This window comes from Bison bison, unplaced genomic scaffold (assembly GCF_000754665.1).
Source record: "Bison bison bison isolate TAMUID 2011002044 unplaced genomic scaffold, Bison_UMD1.0 scf7180017864233, whole genome shotgun sequence".
NCBI lineage: Eukaryota > Metazoa > Chordata > Mammalia > Artiodactyla > Bovidae > Bison > Bison bison.
The window spans coordinates 1,049,635-1,070,756 of record NW_011494805.1 but is presented as its reverse complement, the minus strand read 5'-3'; the positions used below and the strand labels follow the sequence as shown (position 1 = coordinate 1,070,756).

Sequence of the window (21,122 nt, the reverse complement as noted above, 5' to 3'; positions counted from 1 at the left end):
AAGCAGAGACATTATCTTGCCAACAAAGGTCTGTCTAGTCAAGGCTGTGGTTTTTCCAGTGGTCATGTATGGATGTGAGAGTTGGACTGTGAAGAAAGCTGAGTGCCAAAGAACTGATGCTTTTGAACTGTGGTGTTGGAGAAGACTCTTGAGAGTCCCTTGGACTGCAAGGAGATCCAACCAGTCCATCCTAAAGGATATCAGCCCTGTGTGTTCTTTGGAAGGACTGATGTTGAAGCTGAAAGTCCAATACTTTGGCCACCTGATGCGAAAAGCTGACTCATTTGAAAGGACCCTGATGCTGGGAAAGATTGAAGGTGGGAGGAGAAGGGGATGACAGAGGATGAGATGGTTGGATGGCATCACTGATTCGATGGACATGAATTTGGGTGGACTCTTGGGAGTTGGTGGTGGACAGGGAGGCCTGGCGTGCGGCAGTCTGTGGGGTTGCAAAGAGCTGGACACAACTGAGTGACTGAACTGAACTGAGCTGAAATGGCATAAGAGGGGACAATTTTTACCCCTCTCTTCTACGATTTCAAAGTTTTATATAATAGGAGCATATTATTTTTGAAATAGCAAAAAGTGTTATTTAAAAGTCTTTAAGTCAAAGCAATTTTAAGGAAGAAATGTGAAGCTGGAGAAATCAGGCTCTGTGACTTCAGACTATACTCCAAAGCCACAGTAAACGAAATAGTATGGTGCTGGCACAAAGACAGAAATATAAATCATTGGAACAGGATAAACATCCAGAAATAAACCCTTGCGCCTATAGTCAATTAACCTATTACAAAGGAGGCCAGAATATACAATGGAGAAAAGATAGTCTTTTTAGTAAGTGGTGCTGGGAAAACTGGGCTCCCTATAAAAGAATGAAATTAAACCATTCTCTAATACCAAATACAACAGCAAACTCAAAATGGATTAAGGATCTAAATGTAAGACCAGATACTATAAAACTCCTCAAAGAAAATGATAGAATGATCCTAGACAGAACACTCTATGACATAAATCACAGCAATATCTTTTTGTATCCTATCCTAGAGTAATGGAAATAAAACCAAAAATAAACAAATGGACCTTAAAAGCTTTTGCACAGCAAATGAAAAGACAACCTACAGAATGGGAGAAAATATCTGAAAACTATGTGATAAGGGATTAATTTCCCAAATATACAAACAGCTCACATAGATCAGTGTCAAAAAAACAAACAATTCAATTAAAAAACTGGGCATAAAATCTAAATAGACACCTGTGCAAAAAAGACATACAGATAGCCAACAGGCACACGAAAAATGCTCAACATCACTAATTATTAGAGACATGTAAATCAAAACTAAAATGAGGTATCACCCCACTCTAGTTGGAATCAAGTGAAGTCACTCAATCGTGTCTGACTCTTTGCGACCCCATGGACTGTAGCCTACCACGCTCCTCCATCCATGGGATTTTCCAGGCAAGAGTACTGGAGTGGATTGCCATTTCCTTCTCCAGAGGACCTTCCCGACCCAGGGCTCGAACCCGGGTCTTCTGCATTGTAGGCAGACGCTTTACCGTCTCAGCCACCAGTGGAAATGCTATGCTATGCTGTTTCCGACTCTGTGCGATCCCATAGACGGCAGCCCACCAGGCTCCCCCGTCCCTGGGATTCTCCAGGCAAGAACACTGGGGTGGGTTGCCATTTCCTTCTCCAATGCATGAAAGTGAAAAGTGAAAGTGAAGTCGCTCAGTCGTGTCCAATCCTCAGCGACCCCATGGACTGCAGCCTACCAGGCTCCTCCACCCATGGGAGTTTCCAGGCAAGAGTACTGGAGTGGGGTGCCATTGCCTTCTCCATCAAAAGTCTACTTACATTAAATGCTAGAGAGGGTGTGGAGAAAAAAGAACCCTCCCACAGTACTGATGAGACTACAAATTAGTAGAACTACTATGGAGAACAGTATGGAGGTTCCTTAGAAAACTAAACACAGAGTTATCATATGATTCAGCAGCAATCCCACTCCTGGGCATATATCTGGAGAAAAGCATAATTCCAAAAGATACATACACTCCAGCGTTCATTAGCAACACTATTTACAAATGGCCAAGACATGGAAGCAACCCAAATATCCAGGGACAAATGAATGGATAAAGATGTGGACTACCTTGGACTATTACTCAGCCATAAAAAAGAACAAAATAATGCCATCTGCAGCAACACGGATGGCCCAGAGATCATCACACTGAGTAAAGGCCAGAGAAAGACAAATATATGATATTATTTATATATGCTGTGTATATATATATATATACCAATGAACTTATTTACAGAACAGAAACAGACCCATAGACACAGAAAACAAATCTGTGGTTACCACAGGGGAAATGGGGGAAGGTGCAGACTAGAGCGTGGGATGAACAGACACACTATTGTACAGGAGACAGATGACCAGCACGGACCTGCTACACACACAGCGCAGGGACCAGCGCTCCGCACTCTGTAATAACCATGTGATCTGAAAAGGAACTCGCATACACTTAACAGAGTCACTGTGCTGTACGTCTCTGAAGCTAACACAACACTGTGAATCAAAAATAATTCAAAAAAATATACATGCAGCTTGTGTTTGAAAAAAGAAGTCTGTTAGATAATATAGTAATGAAAAGCAAGCCCTCAGGTCTATAGTTTTTAATGTATTCTTTACATTGATGGGAGAAACTTTATGAAGTTTATAGATTCGTTCTTGAGCAAAATAACGACGACAGTCATAGTACTTTACCTGTTCCCTTCCGTGGGAGTTCCATATTCCACTGGGGCTTTGTGGTGGGCGTGCCATCACAGCCTGCTGAGTGCTGGGGTATCAGAGCAGATCGCGAGTTAGCTGGCCGATATTTGGAGAGCCCTAAGATGCAAAAAGAGGAAACCGGGGATTTATTTCTTTACTTCCAAAAAGAAGAAAACAGTCTACCTTAAAACCAGTTATCAGTTCAACAGTAAAACTCTAATAATAAAAAGGATATTATTTTTTAAAACTACTGAAAATCCCACTTGATTTAATCCTTTGTCATGGTTCTAATATACTTAAGTTTGAGAAAAATAAACGTTCAAGAAAGACAGTTCACCTGAATGAACTGCTGCACACATAAACTGGAGTTTATATTCTGGAGCAGAACCATGTCATGTCACGGTTTTTATTATTTATGTGGAACTTTGCATCCAGTTAAGCATGCCTGTTCTCCCCAAAATTTATTAATAAATTCCATTATAATATTTAACTGACAGATCAAAATAATTTAGGGATTGTACAGATATTTGAAACATGGAATGTTCCAGTGGTAAGCCATGAAGAGTGCTGTCATACCAGGAGACCCAGGCTCTAAGTCCAATCATCCAGATCAGACCAACAGTCCTCTGCTTGTGTCTCACTTTCATGCGTCACACGAAAAGTCTAGGATTGGGATCTAGCACTGAGTTGGCTATTACCTGGGTATGTCATTGAGGGCAAATTATTTAATATATCTCTGGTTAAATTTACTTATCCATAAAATGGACAGAATAGAAAAATAATTGTTAAGGCTGCTTATGGTTATGAAAGCCAAAGAATTCATGATCTTTCCGTTTTCAAATATAATTAGGTTCATATTCTTTTTGATGCCAATTCTCAAATTCTACTAGTTCATCCCAGATTTTACTAGATAGTAAAAAAGGTCTTACAAACAAAACTAAACAAAAAACCAAACAAAACGCAACCAAGGTGGGTAAGGGAGAGTTGTACAAATGTAACATGTTTTAAAAAAAAGCCATTCAAACACAAAGATCATAAAAGATAACCACATCGAGCATGAAGTATAAATAGGATTTTCCAGTTAAAAAAAAAAACAAACAGGAATAGTACCAAAAAAAGAAAAACAGTCATATTTATAAAGAAATATATCATAAACTTGAATTATAATGATAATAATTAATAATCATTTAAAATGGTAATTATAGTTAAGTATCCTTTATCACAATGACAATAAAACAGTATATGAAGTACAGAGCATGGTGATAAATATTGATGAATTACATCTTTATGTATCAATATGGGTGAGTTTCAGCAGCATAACGTTGAGTGAAAAAAAGCTAAGTCATGTTGAGTATCACACAGTTTTCACGTAATCCAAAAACTAGGCAAAGTAAACATATAGATCATATATCTGTGTGGTACACTGTACAGAAAAGCAACAGAATGTTGAAGGAAAAACAGCTGAGATACCATTTACTTACTCGCAATGCAAAGAAGGTGAACAGAATCAGGAGAGAAGCACAGAGAGAACGGCCACAGAATGGAGAACGCCACACAGGTTAATGGGGGGTGGCGGGCTCACCAAGGCCGGCTTTATTACTTACTGTACTTCACAACTACAAGCAAGTTACACAAAGCTTTATTTCTGAAAACTTAGAAATGTTGATGACATGAACTACGTGTAATCTCTTCAAAAAGCATTATGGCAATAACACCAAGAGCACGAAAATCTTCTAAAGACAAGCACCTTACAATAAAGCTAAAATTCATCTTTTTACCAAAAATATATTTTAAGGGATTTATCCTAAGCATAATTTGACAAAAAAAGAAACAGAGACTTCTGTATGAAGACACTCAGAGAGAATCACTTGCATAAAATTAAAGTCTGAAACAAATGGCTGCCCACAGGGAAATAACAGGTAAATTAGAGCGTATCAGCTCAGTACTGCCTCAGGTAATGTTTTCCATAGAAAAGATTGTGATGTTTGAGAGATGTATGCAAAAATATAATATGACATGTTACATGGAACAAGCAGTCAAGAAAATAAAGTAGTTGTGTTACGGGCTGCATTAGTTGTAGTCAAGAAGTTTTATATATAATTACAGTCACATTATTAAAAAAAATTGATCTCTTATTTTATTTTGAGGTTAAGTCTAAACCTCAAAAAACAAAGAAACAAAAAACAGAAATTAAAGCTACTGGAAGGAATCTGATGAATGGATTTTTGAAAAAACAAATCTAGAAGTAAGCCAAATATTTAAAAAGAACCAAAACAAAGTAGAAAATCAAAAGAAATACTTGAAACAATCGTATCCCTTTGCCGCTATGTGTTATCTGGTACAGCCTGTATTTTACACTGTATTTTAGCCTGTATTCCATCCTGGCCGCCTCTGAACTGTGCAGCTACTCTCGACAATAAGGCAGCACGCCTCCACAGTGGTGTCACGCGGCCGCCCCACCAGCCCAGTGAGCACAGTGCACCGTCTTACCTGGAGTGGACGGCCTTTCCAGCATGTTTAAATGATGGGAGATGAATGCCTGGCTATCATGAACAGTATCCATATCAATCTCTTCCTCGTCTTGAGAACTTGAAAACTACAACACAAACAAAACAAAGGAGGAAAGGAGCCATTGTTTCACTTTATGTCTGGATTTCTGCTCTCAGGAGAGGCAGCAGAAAAGCCGCAGGATATAGCCCCAAAACATTTAAAAGGAAAAGTGGTTTCCTTCCCAGAAAGCATTAAGAGAAAGAGAAGATGACGCAGCCCAGCCTCCACAGAAGCTGACTGGGGACGACTGGACGTGCACGAGCGGCTGAGGTCTGCCCTGCGCTGTGGCGAGAAGCAGCGAGCTGCGCAGGCTGTGCACACAGAGCTCCTCCCCCAGACAGAGAAGACGCGTGTGGCAACAGAAGTCTGACCATCGGCTGGAGTGTCTTAGACGGACACTTGAGTTCTTTTACGATTTAGGCTGTCCCACCTGTTCCTGCGAAGGGAAAACCACTGCGAGTAGTCACAAGGGTGTACAAGAAGGTGAGCGCCCTACGCTGCTCATACAGGTGTAGCCTGTATGTCTTACTCTGATTTTGAGTTTGACTTTACTGCTATCCTCATTCTTCTCCAGTATTTGACCAGGCTCTAGTGGGGACCCCAGTGGTGTGTCAGCCTTCCTCTTCACTCCCTGCTGATGAGCTGACATATTACATGAGGCTTCCTTGGCAAGGTGATCATCTTCCTGTGGCAATATTCAAGATTAAAATTAGATTCCTGAAGACAAGTAGCTCATGTTATAGCTGAAAACTAAGACCTACAGCAACCATGCAGATTAGCACACGCCCAGTGCCTGAAAGTTGTCAGCAACGGGCTAGAAACGAACCTCCCCTCCCCGTCTGCTGGTCTTTCTGGGAGGAGAAGGGAGGTATGAAAGGGAACTTTTAAACTTTCCCCAGAGCATACACATTTTGGTGTTATTTTCCCCTCTTATCTGGAAGACTCCAAGTATGAAAGTGGATAAATCAGCATACATGGACAAGAATTAGAAACATTCATTTCCACTGGCTTATAGTCAGATACAAAAGAGCTCTTTAACGAGACTTTTTTTTTTTCTATGAAAAGATTTGTGTTACTTTATATAACCTGAACTCTAGGATACATTTTAAATTTACAAAAATAAGTATGATTATGTTTCAGAAAATCTAGGTGAATAACTTCTTTTAAATGACTATTACTAACTAGCATAAAGAGAAATTCACGTTTTAAAGTGTCAAAACACCAGTAGGGTATTGCCAGGTAAGTAATCTGGTCTAAATATTGGTGAAAAATGAAGCTTGAAGCACTGGGGACATTGTGTCACCAATGAGCAAGAGGCTTCTGGAAAACTTTCTTTAAATTACAGTAAAATAATTGATATGGCTCCTGAAGGTCTTTCTACAATAAAGTCTCATAATTTCATAATGCATAGTTGGAAATAAAAGTTTTTGTAAAAGCAAACACATATACATATACATAAACTAAAAAAAAAACATAATGCATTTCTCCTCCCCCAATCAGCAGATTACATGTTCACTGGACCATTCATATTATCTACTTATTTACTAATGATTCAATAAGCAGTCATCAGGCACTTCTCAAGTGTTTAGAATGACGCTATTAATGCAAAGTAGCAAAAAAAAGAGAAAAGTCAAGGTCCTGTGTACAGACAAGTTCGGTTAATATGTAATTGGTTAAATGTTCAATTTTCTACTACTCAAAGGAGACACTTTATGCTCCAGCACAGAAAGTCACTGTCATCACGAGCAGTGGGTGGACTGGCATCACAGCACCTGCTGCGCTGCCGTAGGCAGCTGTCAGCAGCTCTTTACAGACTGTCAAGTGCTGAGACAGTGTCAGCCAGCACTTTTTAAAATGGTGCGAGAAGCTGTTAGTGGCTCTAAAATCCTCTAGTTCTAAAGAAACAATTCTCTTCTTTGGAGCTCTAAATAATAAAACTATTGATACTTTTTCCGTATCACATGTGATTCTTACAGGGTTCTGAAATCCAACTAGCTGTGTGTGACTACTTGGATTCACCGCAGCTTCTTGGTTGCCTGCTATGGCCTCTGGAATGATGGTTGGATTCAAGACAGCTTTTTTCTCTTTCAAATTAAGGACCAAGCCAAGTTCTGGCAAGGGTAAGCAGGAAGGTCTACTGAGGCCAAAAAGCGTGAAGTACAAGTCCACAGCGCCACACCGCAACCTCCAGTCGTGTGAAGTGCCTAGGAAACAAACAACAGCAATAACAACAGGTCAGCGTGCACATCTATCCACACGTGTAGATGTCCAGAACCTGTACAAACGGAAGGGAACAGAGGGTTATGATGCCTCAAAGGAGCTGCCTACTGCCCTAGGCCCCAGTGGCAAGCCCTCTACTGTAAAGATGCTTCCTACCTTAACACCAGGTAGCTACACAGTCACAGAAACCATAAATGTTCTAAGGAAATACTGAATTTTACAACTGAAAAAAATCTAATTCTTTCATTCTCCTACGAAATAAAAATTAGACACCTACTATCTTTAAAATCTGAAAGTAATAAATTTGAGCATTAGAATTTGTTTCCAGGAGTAGCATTCATGAGGCTCTTGGTGTACCATCTTCCTAACATGCTATTAAAGATGAAAATCAGACAAGGTGAACAGGGAATGAATGAACGTGGAACAGTTAACCAAGGAGGAGGAATTAAAAGGAAGATTTAAAGCCAGAAAAAAAAAATACTATTTTTGGAGTATTAGACTTATACTGGGCTTTTCTGGTGGCTCAGATGATAAAGAATCTGCCTGCAATTCAGGAGACCTGCGTTTGATCACTGGGTTGGGAAGATCCCCTGGAGAAGGGAATGGCAACCCACTCCAGTATTCTGGCTGGAGAATTCCATGGACAGAGGAGCCTGGTGGGCTACAGTCCACGGGGTTGCAAAGAGTCAGAACTGGTCCACATTCATTCATTCTCTGTTCACCTTGTCCGATTTTCTTCTTTAATAGCATGTTAGGAAGATGGTACACCAAGAACCTTCATGAACCCCACTGAACCCTACACTGGAAACAAATTCTAATGCTCAAATTTACTACTTTCAGATTTTAAATATGGTAAGAAACCCTACGACTATTTGAAACAACACAAGTCTAATCTCAGATTTATTGTAGGAGTGTCTGTTCAATACCTACATATTTGTGCTGTTCTACTAGGAACGTGTTAAAAAAAACAAACAAACCAGCAAACAGCAGAGATGGCTACAGGCTGGTAACAGAGATGGTAACTTGTATTGGCCAGAGGAAAGCTGCATCTGCAGAAACTCAGTCTAAGGCGGCTGAGAGACTTCTCAGCTTCTCTGATGAGTATCCGTGTTTCCACCTCTGAAATCGGGATTGTGGTCTCAGAGTATACCTCACCCCACAACAATGGCGGACCAGAGCCCGGGAACGCCAGAACTCCTCCCGCTCGCCTTTCAGTCCCAGTGGGGCATTCCAGGTGGGCACTGCCACCACACAGAGCTGCCAGGATGAGATTATCACCTAGGGTCAGATAATGACTATGGTTTCTAGCCAGAATTTAAAATGACCTAGAGAATTCAAAACAGCTGAGAAGAAATATTCTTCTAGACAGAAAAATAAACCACATAAATAATTTTGGCCAAGAACGAGGGTTTCAGAAGAGTACCACAATGTTTTAAAAAAGAGGAACAAAAAGGAAAGACATTGCTACAGTAAATTCATGACAGTTAATAATTTTAAGTTTTGTGGTTTTCAACAACAAATATTAGAATAAGTAAATAAATTGCAATCAAGTAATGATTTTCATGAGATATACTCTAACAGACCCTGGGTCAGGAAGATCCTCTGGAGAAGGAAATGGCAACCCACTGCAGTATTCCTGCCAGGAAAATCCCATGGAAAGAGGAGCCTGGCGGGCTACAGTCTGTGAGATGGCAGAAGAGTCAGACCTGATTTAGCAACTGAACAGCAACCATAACACGTAAGTAACTATTACATTAACATGGGTGTGTACTTTCAATCGTCAGAGGAGTCACAATTTTACAGAGCTCATACTATATATACTCCTCTGTATTAGGCACTTTGCACATCAGGAAACAACTGTCAGTCTTACTTGAGACATCTTCGATTTTGCTACCATGTGGTAAGGTAACAGCAGATGCACAATACTGCTCAAGAGCTCTGAGAAGCATGAGAGAAACCAGAAATGGGAACAGTACAGAGAGAGGGTAAGGATTTTACACTGGAAATCCATTTCTTTCTCTGGAATATCCATACCTGGACACTTTAATGGACTGAAATTGCCCCATGTTTTGGGGGCCCTCATTACTGTCCTCCTCCATGCTTTTCACACATGGAAAGGTTCCACAGAGGACAGGGATCGGATTCCTGGACCTTCATCACAGAGGCTGGAGGAAATCAGCCCTCTGAAGAACAGAATGAAGGCTGCCGACACAGCAAGCCCTCCGTGTCTGCCACTCGGGGTAGAGCAGGAAAGGACGCCCACCTCAGACGCTCTATCAGTAAGGAAATCAGAACGGCTTAGGGCGCACTTACGACTGGAATAAGGCCAAAGCTTGGAGGGGAGTGTTGCCCAATTATGTCAACTGCAAATAACGATTCTGGAATCTTTATACACTGTAGACGACGTCGAAACCAGTCATGAAACGGAGTATGAACTCTTAAAAAGTTTTTTTTAAAGAAGCATTATCTCAGTTTTAAAAAGCAGGTGGGAAATGTATATTCTGGTGAGCCGGGGCATCCTGTTCCTGAGGGTCAGCTGAGGACCGCGAGACGGCACGGGGCATGAAGGCTGCTGAGAGTCCCCAGCCCTTAGAGCAGGCACGCCGCTCCTGTGTGTTTCCGTGGGGCTTTGGGTCTGGGTCGGTAACGCTTCGGGGCCTTCAATCTGGATGGAGGAGGCAGCACTGCTCTATTCTTATGGGGGGACCTTGACTGTTTCCCCTCCTCAAAAATCTGAGTTATAAATATTACAACTTAAGGCTGATAGGATGGAGTTAAAAAATAAGCAGTACTTCTGTTAAAATTATAAAACAGGAAAAAAATGAGAACATTGTATTTTAAAACCATGGAATAAAATCTTAAAATGGTTGTCACTTTACAGTGGCATTAAGTGGCAGAGTCAGAAAGGATGGATGGGAAGAGCAGACTGACCGACCACACGACAGTCACGCTTGTGGAGCCTAACTGTACACATTTCTAGGCTTCTGTCATCAAAATGACGAGTTTACTGCAAAATATCCTCGGGACTTCCCTGGCGGTCCAGTGTTAGGACTCTAAGCTTCCACTGCAGGGTTCATGGGCTCAATCCCTTGTCAGGGAATCAAGATTTTATAAGCACGACCAAGGAAAAGAAAAACATCCTGAAAACGGTGCCTTGATCAGCGTTAAAAGCAATCACCTCAGAAAATGAAGGAATGATCTTTTCTAAGATCAGATTTGTGATCTGAGGGATTTGTCTTCAGATACTTTCTGATTTGAGCAGAGACCATCCGCCCTCAGCACTGCCTCTCTGGCTCAGGCCGGCAGGGCGGGTCCCAAAGCATAACTGCAAATGATAATCCAAGGGCAGCTGCTACCTGAGGGAAGGATCACCGGGGAGGGATACGAGTGTTCCTTGCCATTTAAGTGATTTGAGTTGGGAGGGGTAGCTGGCAGATTAAATAACAAGTCTTCAGAATTCTCTAGGCAATCCTCTCATCAGTCTTCCCTGTCTAATGCCCAATGTTCTCCAAAAACATTAAAAAGAAAAAAACAAAAAACCTTCTCAGTTATCTGGGCCATTCCCACTGTTCATATTGTTCTGTTCCCATTTATTTACACATCTGAAGAACAAGAGCAAAAAACTGTTTATGCCGATGGCTTCACTGATCTGTTCTGTTTAGATTATTAGCACAGAGAATTCCAAACCAAAGCAGTAACTGTACTTTATTCTGAACACTAGCAAAAATAAATACTAAACATCAATCAGAGCTTGAATTTGTATAACCACCATCTTCCAATGGAGTTCAAACGTTTTAATAGAGATTGCCCCATTAATCTTAAACACACATTTATTTTGCCCATGAAACCTTCCCTAAGAAGTAATATGTGACTTCTTCGTACTTCATTATGACTGTCTGTCAAGTTGCACTCCCTCACAATCATGGAATCATGCATTCTTGCTAAGAATATACTCAACACAGTACAGTTCATGTCACATGCTGCTGCTAAGCCGCTTCAGTCGTGCCCGACTCTGTGCAACCCCATAGACGGCAGCCCACCAAGCTCCCCCGTCCCTGGGATTCTCCAGGCAAGAACATTGGACTGGGTTGCCATTTCCTTCTCCAGTGCATGAAAGTGAAAAGTGAAAGTGAAGTTGCTCAGTCGTGTCCTACTCTTCACGACCCCATGGACTGCAACCCACCAGGCTCCTCCACCCATGGGATTTTCCAAGGAAGAGTACTGGAGGGGGTTGTCATGTCACATTTTAACTGCTGAATGATCCTTTACAAGTTCATGAAGTAGTCACTAATGAGATAGGCAAGCAAGTTATCTTCCAATACTTTAGAGACAAGGTAAAGCAACATATTTATTAAAATAAATACCCACTGCTCCCTCACCATCTATCTGTAGCAACTTCTCTCTAAGCCAAACACTTTCAGTCTAGCTTTAGATTGAATTTTAAATCAAAACCAATATTACAATTTCAACATATCAGAGACATAAAGCAAATTTTCTTTACATATATATTACAGTTACAATCCTACAGGAAAAGATCAGTGATTCAATTAAACAAAAATGTCAAAGAATATGAACACTTTACAAAACAGAAACTAGATAGCTCACATATATGAGAAGTACTCAACATAGTATCATTAGTATGTTAGCGTAACAACCTTTCAAGCACTTAATATGAACTAGTTACTGCATTTTACAAATAATAACTCATTTAATTTTCAGTTTGCAGAAGTACCTCTATTTTAAAATGAGAAATTCATGGGCTTAGACAAGTCACACTGAGAGCAAGTCATTCAGCTGAGGTTTAATCCTCAGCAAACTGGTTCCAGAGCTCATGCCTGGGAGCACTGACCGCCTCCTGACTGCACTCAGATAATGTAAATTAAAACTGTGACGATGAGATGCCATGGTCTCTACAGTGTAGAAAGCTAACACTGTATACTGCCCTGAAAAGGGTACGTGAGGAATTGGTTACCTCTGGGAAAGGCCACCAGGAGGACTACCGAAAAGAGAAAGAAGACTTATTTTTCCACCCTCTGTGACCTTCTGAAATAAACATAACAGTAAGACTGTGCAAGTTCGTGTTTACAGATCTTTAAACATCTGAGACACTCTCACTAAATTAGTATTTCTGTTTTCTCAACTACCCTGTGGGGCAAAGTGTGTGCTATGCCCTGAGCACATGTTACTGCAGCCACCACTGTGAAGGTAAGTACGGTAAGCAGTCTCCTTAAAAAAAATAAAATGAAAAAACTCCAATAATAAAAAGCTTTTTTAAAAGTCACTGCTCTCTTACCAGAATTCATAAGTTTCCAAAGTTGATCTACCAACGCTTCATTGCATAAGGGAGACTCCATGCTCTTAGTAAAGGGTGGGTTTTTAGTCAACATATTTAGAATTTTATGTCTGAAAGATAAAGAAAAATCAAATTTTTGCTAACTGTGAAATAAAAACATTTGAAAACTATCTCAAGTTTCTCCATCTTATTTTATCACCTCTCTTCTTAGACTAAGAACTTTCACAAACATTTAAAAATTATTCAACAGCTTGAAGTTTTTTTCTACATACAGTTGTCACTACAGAGATAAAATCACTTTTCTTTAACATATGAATTAAGTTAAACATATATATGATTAGAAGGGGAAAGTACAATACATGTAATACACATGACCACCACCTGCTTAACACACATGTGATTAACCATATACAGGCGTCATACTAAACGCTATGATGCAGTGGCAAAAGACAACAGTCTCTGTCTTTTGAAAATTTATGTTCCCATGGGGGAGACACAGGCTAAAAAATTTAAACTATAAATTAATATTTATATACATGGGTAGTGTGTATATACCTGGGTAAAGGAACAACTGTAGGATTTTATGGACAATTATTACTTAATGAACCTAACCTGGAGCAGGGACTCAAGAAAGTACCTTATAGAGATGATGTTCAACGTAGCTCTAAAGCATAAAGGGGTAATTACACGTAGTTACTTTCTTTTCCTCCAAATTTTAAGGTTTCAGCCCCCAAATTCTGCAGAGCTTTATCTAACTCTAGTGATCTATCTAAATCAGTAATCCTGATATATATAATAACAAAGAATTTTTAATGTTAAAAGAGAGAAATTTTAAAAATCTGTACTTTTTAAAAGAATCAGTTCTTATTAAAGGCCATTTTACTATTTGGAGTTTAAAAATCAACCAAAAGCCATAAAAATAAAATGCTGTATTTGAGGCAGGAGAGATGAATGTCACTGATGTTAAGAGAGACAGAAACAGCAGAAACAGAAATGTTTGCCTATCTTTAAGCCTAAGAATCCCATCCCGTTAACAGCAGAGCACAGCAGTTCTGCATGCTGGGCACTCCGGGAGTGTAAATACTAGAACAGATCGGAGGCTGTCAGAGGCAGGGGTGGGGGTGGGTGACACGGGTGGACGGGATCAGGGGTGCAAATCCCCGCTCATCTTATACAGTAAGTCATGAGGGGATAACGTGGTGACTACAGTTAGTAACAACTGTGTTGCATATTTGAAAGATGCTAAGAGAACAGATCTTGAAAGTTCCTATAAGAAAAAATACTTGTAATTATGTATGGTAATGGATGTTAACCAAACTTATGATGGTGATCATTTTTCAAACTATACAAATAGAGAATCAATATGCTATGTGCCTGAAACTGTCAATTATACCTCAACAGAGACAGAGAGGAAGGGAGGGAGGAAAGAGAAGGTAACGATGACAGAGAAAAGGACGAAGTTTCTATTCAAAGTATAAAAACCAGAGGGGGGAAACCCACAAAAAATATAGCGACTGATGTCCCAAGACACCAAATAACACACATACAATGCCATTAATGTGGTAACACTCCTATCCTGTAATCATTCACTGCTATTAAAGCTTTTTAAAGACGTGCTGACCTTTTTTAACTGTAACTATGAGCTGGATGATATGAAGTAAAGCCTAAGAGGTTCCCTATTGGTGATATAAATAAACCGTATCAATTATGAAGTAAACATGTCAAGTACAATCATGAATGTATCTTTAAATAGATTTTCAGTTCACAGTATAAATAAATGTTCTTGAAACTTGAATATCATGAGCTCCACAACATTTCAAAAGCAATCAGACTGTATAGTATCTAATTTAGAAATACAACTTCAAATATTATATAAAATGGTCTTCAAAACGCAGTTTTGAGGTCTCAGAAGTATGTGCCTTAATGTTAGTTCTTGATGTGACTTGAAAACATAAATGAACACATGACAAGCTACATTTATAATTTCTGTCCTACTTGCCATCAGCAGCATCTTATAAACTTTCAAATGCATGAGCTCTACCAGAAAACAGACGAGGCTGGCTTCCTGCCGACTCTCTTTCATGTAAACATGCACTTCAGAACGGGTGATTATGAGATTTTTGTCCACATCAACCTGGTCCTTCATATATATATATCAATCCAAGGGCAAATTATTTATAATAAAACTCAGATCACAAATTAAGAACCATGAAATAAAAACAGCAAAACTGTACAAAGAATATTTTTTAATAACCATTGCTTAAAACACTGAAATACACAAGGTGGCTTAACCAGGAACCTGCTACAACTAACCTGAAAAACAACTGCTGCTCAAAGGTTTCCCATTAGGAGCTGAGATCACCTACGTGTGCCTCACAGCGAGACGCGCCCCAGTGAGGTTAAAAGGCAGAGTGGATCTGTCTGCCTTTTCAGAAGAAAATACCTGCCAAGTGATGTGCAAACTTGAGCAAGACGACGCTTCTGGGTCTATGTTCTTGTTTCCAGTTGGAATGGCTAAAATCTAAATTATTTTCCAGCTTTCAAATTTCATTTTATGAAACTGAATTATTACAACAAATGAACACAAATTTGAGTCTTATTAGGTATAAAGAAAGGAAAACAGATATAGTAAAAAGTTTTAATCCTGCTTAAATACACTATAAGTATCCTACTTTGCAAAAGCAAGCAGCAGAAATGAACAAAATGAAGAGAATACAAAAATGAAAATAGTTACTAAGTCAGGACTGGAATTTTAATTTCCCTTATTTTCTAAATTTTTAACAATGTTGTGTTACATTTTTTGATCCTAAATCCATTTATTAAAAATTAGGATTTTATATGAGCAAGAAATGGAACAAATGGGACACAACAAAACACTGTTCTTATTTACTTTCAAAATACAGTGTATCAATTGATAAAGAGGTTTTATGATTTTTTTGATACATAAGGGATTTTCCCATGTGTACTAAAAAGGGTTACATAAGCTTTTCTTTAAATTACAATAGAAATCATGTGTAAAATTCAGGGAATTAATATATCTTTTAAAGTATCTTTCCAAAGGCAAACCAAATAAACGGCATGAGTACCTGGATAAGGTACTCCTATATTTTCAAAAACTAAGACTTAACTCCATGTATAATTTTCTGAAATTACTTACTTCATGATTTATAAAAACAAAATATTATAGCACAAAAACACTAACCTTACATAGGGTACAGGGTCATTCTGAACCATGGTAAGTAGCCACTGCAATTCTTCGTAACTCCTGTCCACTGAAAACAAAAACAAGGAAACGTACTTGTGGTAATTATCACACATTAAACACGTGACAAGCAAGGAGCTCACACTTACTATGTAGGGCTCTGTCTCAGCCAGGTCTCTGATCAGAAATGAAGGATGTAGGCAATTTCTTACATTTTTAATGCAAGAGGCTACTTTGCAAGTTTTACAACTTGCATCTGTGCCATCTACAGCTGTGCCATCTATGCAGTCAAAGCATCAAAAACAGGACCAACCGTGTATTTTCCACTTAGGTTCAAATCAATGGCGAATACAACATAAGACAAAAGTGTAATTTATTAGAGCCCTAAATCAGAGATGAATAACTCTAAATGGAAATGTGTTTAAATAGAAGTGTGTTTCTAGATGCTCAGATCAAATTACAGAGGTTTGCTATTCAACGGTGTCTCAGTTGAATCACACAGTGAACCGCTGCTGCCCAAGTGGTTTATTTAAGAGCAGCCTTAACTTTTCAGTACAACATAAAAAACAGCTATAAAAACCAGTACTATGATTAACTTTAACAAAATTCACTATTTCCATTTACCTTTTAAAAAAGTATTATATTTATGATTTGAAAACCTTTATTTTCAGGATTTAATTTCTAATATTTTCCATTCTTTTCCTCTCTTTGTGACCCAATGACTTGCAGCACGCCAGGCCTCCCTGTCCATCACCAACTCCCAGAGTTCACTCAAACTCACGTCCATCGAGTCAGTGATGCCATCCAACCATCTCATCCTCTGAGGTCCCCTTCTCCTCATGCCCCCAATCCCTCCCAGCATCAGAGTCTTTTCCAATGAGTCAACTCTTCCCATCAGGTGGCCAAAGTACTGGAGTTTCAGCTTTAGCATCATTCCTTCCAAAGAAATCCCAGGGCTGATCTCCTTTAGGATGGACTGGTTGGATCTCCTTGCAGTCCAAGGGACTCTCAAGAGTCTTCTCCAACACCACAGTTAAAGAGCATCAATTCTTCGGTGCTCAGCTTTCTTCACAGTCCAACTCTCACATCCATACACAACCATAGGAAAAACCATAGCCTTGACTAGACAGACCTTTGTTGGCAAAGTAATGTCTCTGCTTTTGAATATGCTATCTAGGTTGGTCATAACTTTCCTTCCAAGGAGTAAGCGTCTTTTAATTTCATGGCTGCAATCACCATCTGCAGTGATTCTGGAGCCCCCCAAAATAAAGTCTGACACTGTTTCCACTGTTTCCCCATCTATTTCCCATGAAGTGATGGGACCAGATGCCATGATCTTGGTTTTCTGAATGTTGAGCTTTAAGCCAACTTTTTCACTCTCCTCTTTCACTTTCATCAAGAGGCTTTTTAGCTCCTCTTCACTTTCTGCCTTACCCTGTTATAATTTCTTTTGAGAAGCAGTATTCCTACTGAAATTTACACAAAAATGTAAGGATTTGCGTATATTTTCTTCTACTTAATATGTAAAATTTAGGCAATCCTCTCTTTACACAGTTAGATAAGAAATTACCATAACTTCTTTATTCCCCACATTTTAGTATAATCTGGAACTTTAGATTTATACATTTCTTATATTTGCATATTATTTTTTAAGACTATGTTTTGAAATTTGCATTAAATTTTACATGCTAACAAGTATTTAAGCTTAGCTCTTTAGTTTATAGGAACAGATGCCTGGCATTTCCCTGGGAATTTCATATGACACTTTCATCAATCTTGAGTTATTATTTTGGTTCACCTCCAGATCAGCTGAAAATTATCTTGGGAAAAAATTTTTTCAGCACTCCATGGTATGCAGAACTTCCCCAGCCAGGGGTCAAACCTGTGCCCCCTGCACTGAAAGCATGGATGGGGACCACTGAATAAGACCAGGAATTTTGTTTTTAAAAATATTACATATAGGATATGGTCTTCTAGGTCTTCAAGGATACATGAACAACAATTTAGCAAAGCAGAGAATCTTAGATCGTAATTTCCCCTAAACATCATGTTGGCCTGTGCTGTCTTTCGAATTCTTCATACTCTGAAGAATTTATAGGCTACATTATTTTTTTACCTTGTACAATAAATGGGTTCTGACGCTTCTAGGAATAGTTAGAAATTTACAGACTTTTCCTTAATTTTAAAATTTTAAACTTCATCAGAGTCTAGCTTAGGTCAGTCTCATTTACACTCTTTCAAAGTATCCTATTATTTCTTGGATAATAGGATACATCCTATTATTTCTTCCACCTATTATTCTTCATGACAATTTTTTTTTTTAATATTTTATCTCCTTAACGTACTTTCCCCTCTGTATTTCTGACAATGTTCTGAATATGTAATATTCCCTTATTCACTTTTTTCCTTCTCTTTTTTTCCAGCTTCATGAAGCCTTGTTTACCCCTCTCCTGAAGTCCCCACTCACACCTGTTCCCCCTCAGTATGTATTTATTGGCTGTGCTGGGTCCCCGCTGTGGCATGTGAGACCCAGCTTCCTGAGCAGGGATGGAAGCCAGGCTCCTGTGCTAGGAGCATGGGGTCTCAGCCTCTGGACCGTGCGGGAAGTCCCCGACTGTTAGCTCTTCTTCGACTTTTGCAGAGAAAACTTCTGACAGGTACAAAATGTTTTCTTGAATTCTTATATAATTAGAAATTTCTTCCAAGATATCTTGAAATAACATGTTCATTAAGGCTACAGAATGATGCACAGACTTTTTGGAAAGACCAAAGGTATCTATCTATAATTTTATTCTTTTCTCCCATTTACAAATTCTTATATGAATTCTATATTTACCAAAAATTCTAAATCAGTGAGTTAATTAAAAATCAAGATATCTGTATGCACATACTATGAAAATGCTAATGACTAAATAGTAAATGGTAAACAATTCTTTCTAAAATGATATAAGCATATATTTCTAAAGCATTACCTTTAGTGTAATCAACCACCGCTTCCAAAGCTGCTATCCTAATGTCCACAAAGTGGCCATATTCTGCGTAAGATTTAAAAAGAGATGGATCACTGGGCACATGTCCGTTCTTCTGAAGCACTCGTATGGCTCTCAAACAACTAGGAAAATAGGATTTATAGTTAAATACTTTTGTTAAAGTATTTTGAATTAAACTTATTTCCTAGGAATTTAAAATAATCTGTAACAATAAACTGAAAAATTGATGTAATCTGAATCCTCTTTTTAATTCTTTAACACTTGGCTTTTATAATGACTCTAAAAAACTCTATTAAAAGAAAACACATTTCAAAACTTTGGAAATCTAATTTCAGGTATTATATTTATAACAGGAACACACTACAGAAAAATGTATTTAGCATAAAATATAACTTAAATAAAGTACTCTTTCTAAAAGTTTTAGTGATACAAACATAGTTTATTCACTAACATATATGGAAAGCTAAGACTTTATATTGCTGAATCAGTAAATCATCAATTGTTTTTAGCAAATTCCTAATGAAACAGATAAAACCTGTTGATAGTCATGTTACAAAAAATACGAGAGAAGCAAAAAATTTTAAAAGAAGCCTAATAACAGAGGGATGTTTAAACTATACCCAATGGCATAAAAGCTTATGCAGACGCTTATGAGTACCTTCCGATGACACGAGGAAGTGCTCACGACATAAGTAGAATATAAAAAATACATATATGTCAAAAATAAAAAATTGATATAGTTATCACAGGAAAAAATTTAGAAGACTTTCTCCAAAAGAGTAATAATTTACCCATGGATGGTAGACTCATATTAGATTTTTTTTTTACTTTACTTCTCTATTTTTTATGAAAATAAATTTCTCTAATAATTATAAAAGCAAGTAACTTTAAGAAGCAAATATGAAAAATCATTATACCTGACAGTGATGGTGTGCCTGTAACTTGGAAGAAGTTTTTCCATGTTCAAAAACCTAGTGATTTCTTCAAGAATGAGCCGCACATCCGGATTTAAGTTATCCAAAGTTCGAACTTCATTATTCACACTGACTGCCGGCGTAACAGAGTTGGCAAGGGCATCAATCATCTCTGCACGATAATAGTTATCTGAAAACTAAGCCAAGAAACAATTATGAGACGATGATAAATTTACACTTCTTTTCAAAAGTGAATGAAATAAAATATAACTTTAAAAACATAATTTATCTGCAAAGACAAGCAAGTTTTCAGGTAAGTATTCAACACTGTCCTTTGGCGTAGAGTCACATATGGGAAAAAAGAGTGAGAGAGACTTACTTAATAGTAACACACTAGCTACTAGGGCAGGGAGCAACAGACTGCGCCCAACAGGAAGGAGAGTGTCCAGGCCGTGTGCTGTCACCCTGCTCATTTAACTTATACGCAGAGCACATCATGAGAAACACTGGGCTGGAAGAAGCACAAGCTGTAATCAAGACTGACGGGAGAAATATTAATCACCTCAGATATGCAGATGACACCACCCTTATGGCAGAAAGTGAAGAGAAGCTAAAGAGCATCTTGATGAAAGTGAAAGAGGAGCGTGAAAAAGTTGGCTTAAAGCTCAGCATTCAGAAAACTAAGATCATGGCATCCGGTCCCATCACTTCATGGGAAATAGATGGGGAAACAGTGGAAACAGTGTCAGACTTTATTTTTCTGGGCTCCAAAATCACTGCAGACGGTGACTGAAGCCATGAAATTAAAAGACACTTGCTCTTTGGAAGAAAAGCTATGACCAACCTAGATAGCATATTGAAAAGCAGAGACATTATTTTGCCAACAAAGGTCTGTCTAGTCAAGGCTATGGTTTTTCCAGTGGTCATGTATGGATGTGAGAGTTGGACTGTGAAGAAAGCTGAGCGCCGAAGAATTGATGCTCTTTAACTGTGGTGTTGGAGAAGACTCTGAAAGTCCCTTGGACTGCAAGGAGATCCAACCAGTCCATTCTGAAGGAGATCAGTCCTGGGTGTTCACTGGAAGGACTGATGTTGAAGCTGAAACTCCAGTACTTTGGCCACCTGATGGGAAGAGTTGACTCATTGGAAAAGACTCTGATGCTGGGAGGGATTGGGGGCAGGAGGAGA

General features: G+C 38.7%; 1 protein-coding gene across 5 annotated transcripts in view; it reads right to left on the bottom strand.

Annotated features, from left to right (window-relative positions):
- TAF2 (TAF2 RNA polymerase II, TATA box binding protein (TBP)-associated factor, 150kDa) overlaps positions 1–21,122 on the bottom strand; it is an 88,366-nt gene that overhangs the window by 16,028 nt on the left and 51,216 nt on the right. For 3 of the 5 annotated variants that reach the window (XM_010846189.1, XM_010846192.1, XM_010846193.1), the window contains 8 exons: positions 19,938–20,131; positions 19,003–19,142; positions 16,031–16,100; positions 12,829–12,938; positions 7,290–7,519; positions 5,845–6,000; positions 5,256–5,361; positions 2,760–2,882 (listed from right to left, as the gene is read on the bottom strand). In XM_010846189.1, the coding sequence (XP_010844491.1) occupies positions 2,760–2,882; positions 5,256–5,361; positions 5,845–6,000; positions 7,290–7,519; positions 12,829–12,938; positions 16,031–16,100; positions 19,003–19,142; positions 19,938–20,131 (1,129 nt within the window). Of the gene's footprint in view, positions 1–2,759; positions 2,883–5,255; positions 5,362–5,745; positions 6,001–7,289; positions 7,520–12,828; positions 12,939–16,030; positions 16,101–19,002; positions 19,143–19,937; positions 20,132–21,122 lie in introns of those variants that run through there. The other 2 variants (XM_010846190.1, XM_010846191.1) reach the window with 2 other exon arrangements.